This window comes from Colobus angolensis, unplaced genomic scaffold, assembly GCF_000951035.1.
Source record: "Colobus angolensis palliatus isolate OR3802 unplaced genomic scaffold, Cang.pa_1.0 Scaffold11, whole genome shotgun sequence".
NCBI lineage: Eukaryota > Metazoa > Chordata > Mammalia > Primates > Cercopithecidae > Colobus > Colobus angolensis.
The window spans coordinates 1,421,710-1,424,855 of NW_012112030.1; the positions used below are offsets into that span (position 1 = coordinate 1,421,710).

At 46.5% G+C, this 3,146-nt stretch overlaps 1 protein-coding gene across 1 annotated transcript in view; it reads right to left on the reverse strand.

Annotated features, from left to right (window-relative positions):
* The window catches only part of VWF (von Willebrand factor), a 198,100-nt gene that overhangs the window by 51,196 nt on the left and 143,758 nt on the right, over window positions 1–3,146 (reverse strand). Inside the window, exons 34-36 of the mRNA XM_011955306.1 lie at window positions 2,864–3,056; window positions 2,313–2,654; window positions 279–478 (exon numbers count right to left, since the gene is read on the reverse strand). Of these exons, the coding sequence (XP_011810696.1) occupies window positions 279–478; window positions 2,313–2,654; window positions 2,864–3,056 (735 nt within the window). The remainder of the gene's footprint in view (window positions 1–278; window positions 479–2,312; window positions 2,655–2,863; window positions 3,057–3,146) is intronic.

Below are 3,146 nucleotides of genomic sequence, written 5' to 3' on the forward strand. Positions count from 1 at the left end.
TGTTAACCAGGATAGTCTCAATCTCCTGACCTCGTGATCCGCCCGTCTCGGCCTCCCAAAGTGCTGGGATTACAGGCTTGAGCCACCGCGCCCGGCCACCAACAGCTATCTGAACGCAGAGCCATCACACAATACTGCCTGCCTCCCTGTCCCTAATGATCCCCGTAAGAGTCAACCCTGCTGCCACAGTTGGAAGAGGCCAATCATTGGCGAACAATTCTTCCTTTTGACCCAAGAGGGAAGCAGCCCCACCGGAGGTGAAAGGCCCAGGCTCCTACCTGGTGCTGGACTCCATCCTCACCAATGCACTGAGTGCAGGCCTCTTCAGGGACACAGCTGCCTTCCAACATGACTTTATTTGGAGGACAGAAACAGCCTTCCGAGGGATGGTCCCCACAGGAGCTCACGTTGCCATCGCAGTGCCGGGGACAGCCACGCTCACAGGGGTTGTAGACCAGGGATGGTGGGCATGACAAAGCTGTAGACAGAGAAGGAAGTCACTCACAAAGGCCCTCACCAGCCAGAGTGAAACGGGCACAGCTGATTCAACATGGTTAATCATCAGACACACTTGCCAGGGCAGAGATGGCTATTTTCCACCAATCTTCATCCTCCCCATCTTCCATAGAAACAGAACTTTAGGCTGGGCATATGACCACCAGAATGAGGACTATATTTCCCAACCTTTCTTGCAGCTAAGTGCAGTCATGTGACTAGTTCTGACCAATGAACTGTAAGAGATAGTATAGTATCCCATGGCAGCCTCCAGGGGTCCATTTTAAAAAACAGCTATGCATGCTCCTTGCCCGTTTCCTCCTTCCCTCAGCTTCCTGCTTGGAGCATGAATGTGATGGCTAGAGCTCCATCTTAGACCATGAAGAAAAAGACCACACCTAACTGAAGACAGAGCAAAGAGACAGAATCCAGTTTGAGGCCCACAATCAGCTGGAACCACCGCCTCCAATCAGCTATACAATAGAAAATTTTAATTCTCTGCTACTTGCAGCCAAATCTAGTCCTACCAAATGATGCGAACTTGTGTGGTTTTGTGGTCCTTTTTTGAATACAGATGTATTTTAAGCTTCAAAAGCATCTGTAAATTAGGAATCCACATCTATGAAGAATGGCCTTGGGAAAGAAGCTACAAGGTGATTCACTTCCGTCGTTCTGATTTGCTCAACAACTTCCTCACATTCTCAAGGCACCAAGGCAGGCAGGAGATGGAGGAAGTTTCCAAGGATTTGGAGCACCAAAGATTTCCCTCTGTGTGCACAGTAAATAACCAAGAGGTACACAAAGAAATCAGTACGCAGAGAAAGTGCTTCCAGTAACTTAGAAACTAACATTTGCCGCTTGATTTGCAGGCAGATTGGGAGGAGGCAGTATCATCCACATGGCCTCAGAAAATCAGAACCCAAAGGAACCTACAGGTTATCTAGGCCAACTATCTCATTCTAGGATGATGCAGACATTGAGGTCCAGAAAGACTAAGAGAACAGTCCATCCACCGGCTGAGCTAGGACTAGGATGCCCAAGTCCTCCAGACCCAGCTCAGAGCTGCTGACAGTTCTATGATGATACACTCTGAGGCTCCAACACGCATGTAGGTATTGATTTCCCTCAAAAAAAAAAAATAGTTGATCATTATATTTGACAACTGAGGATTTCAAGTTCAGTATTCTTTTCACTCCAACACCCTGAGGGACAGGAGCCATATCCGATTCACTTCAGTTTCCCCTGTACTTTAAATAAATGCTGAGTCCAGGTAGGGAAGCTGACCTTGGGGAGGGGCTATGTGCACCAGCAATCCTGCAGTGTTTATAATTAAGGAGATTCTTGGCAACCGAATGATTTTACTCACAATTCAAAATCCTGCTCAGGCGTGGACTACACTGTAAGCTTGGTGGAATTTCAAATTCAATGTGACTGGTTACACAGCACTTTACAGATGCCTATATGTGTCTAACACATTAAAATTGCATTTGTCTGAATTGTAGAAATACTAATGGAAAGGATCAGGCATTAATTTACATAAAAATTCTACATGCAGTGTGTGTGTGTATATATATACATATATACACATATACATATATACACACCTATATATACACATATATATACATATACATACACACACACACACACATATGTATCTCTCTTCGATCTTACTTGATCCTAACTGGAATCCCAGGTCATACGAAATATAGGGATTTTCATCCTTATTAGCCAGATAAAGAATCTGGGGCACAGAGAGGCTGCGCAAGCCCAGTTAGTTGGTCTCCAGGATTTTTAGAGGTAACTTGGAGACTCACCACAGAAATCAGGTGTCCTCCAGTCAACGCAGACCCCATTGGTCCGACAGAGGTGGGCATACGAGGCGATCACCTCACACACTTGCTCCCGGTGGCAACTGTCCTGCTGGCAGATGGCATAGAATGTGGCTGGAGCCAGGACCTTGTGGCATTCAGCAAACAGTGCTGAGAGGAGGACCTGGCACTGGGAGCTATTGGGGACAAGACACTGCTCTTCCAGAATGGGCCAGCATGTCTGCCCTGGCCGCTGCACAGTCCATTCCTGAACAAGTGCTTTCCAGTCTGTGGTGACTGTACCATCCCTCAGCATGAAGTCGTTGGCTCCATTCTCATCACAGATCCCTACAGAAACAAATCAAAAGAAAAGATAAACTGAGAGGCCCTAGGTACAAAAACGTTGATGCCAGAGACGGGCCTTTCTTCATCCTCACCAGAATCTGACCCTTGCTACTAGACCCTGAAATATCAGCATCCAAGAGCCTCAGAGTAGAGCAAGTAAGGTTTACAAATGTATAGCAGGAGGAAAAGAGGAGTTGAGAAAATGTTCTTACCACAGAGACCATACGTCTTTGAAGCAAAAGTCTTGGGGCTGAGTTGCAGTTGGAACTCATTGTTTTGTGGAGTGAACGTGAAGATGTGGCCAAGATGGTTGAATCTGATCTCATGCATGATGGCACCATAAACATTGACTTCCATGTTCCCACCCACATAAGGAACAGAGACCAGTCTCCCATTCACTGTCACCTGCACAAAGAAGAAAGAGCTCATTGGTAGTCCCAGCAATGAGGAATCCTAGAACTTCACCCTTGGGATTTTAGTGAAGTTACTGAGAGT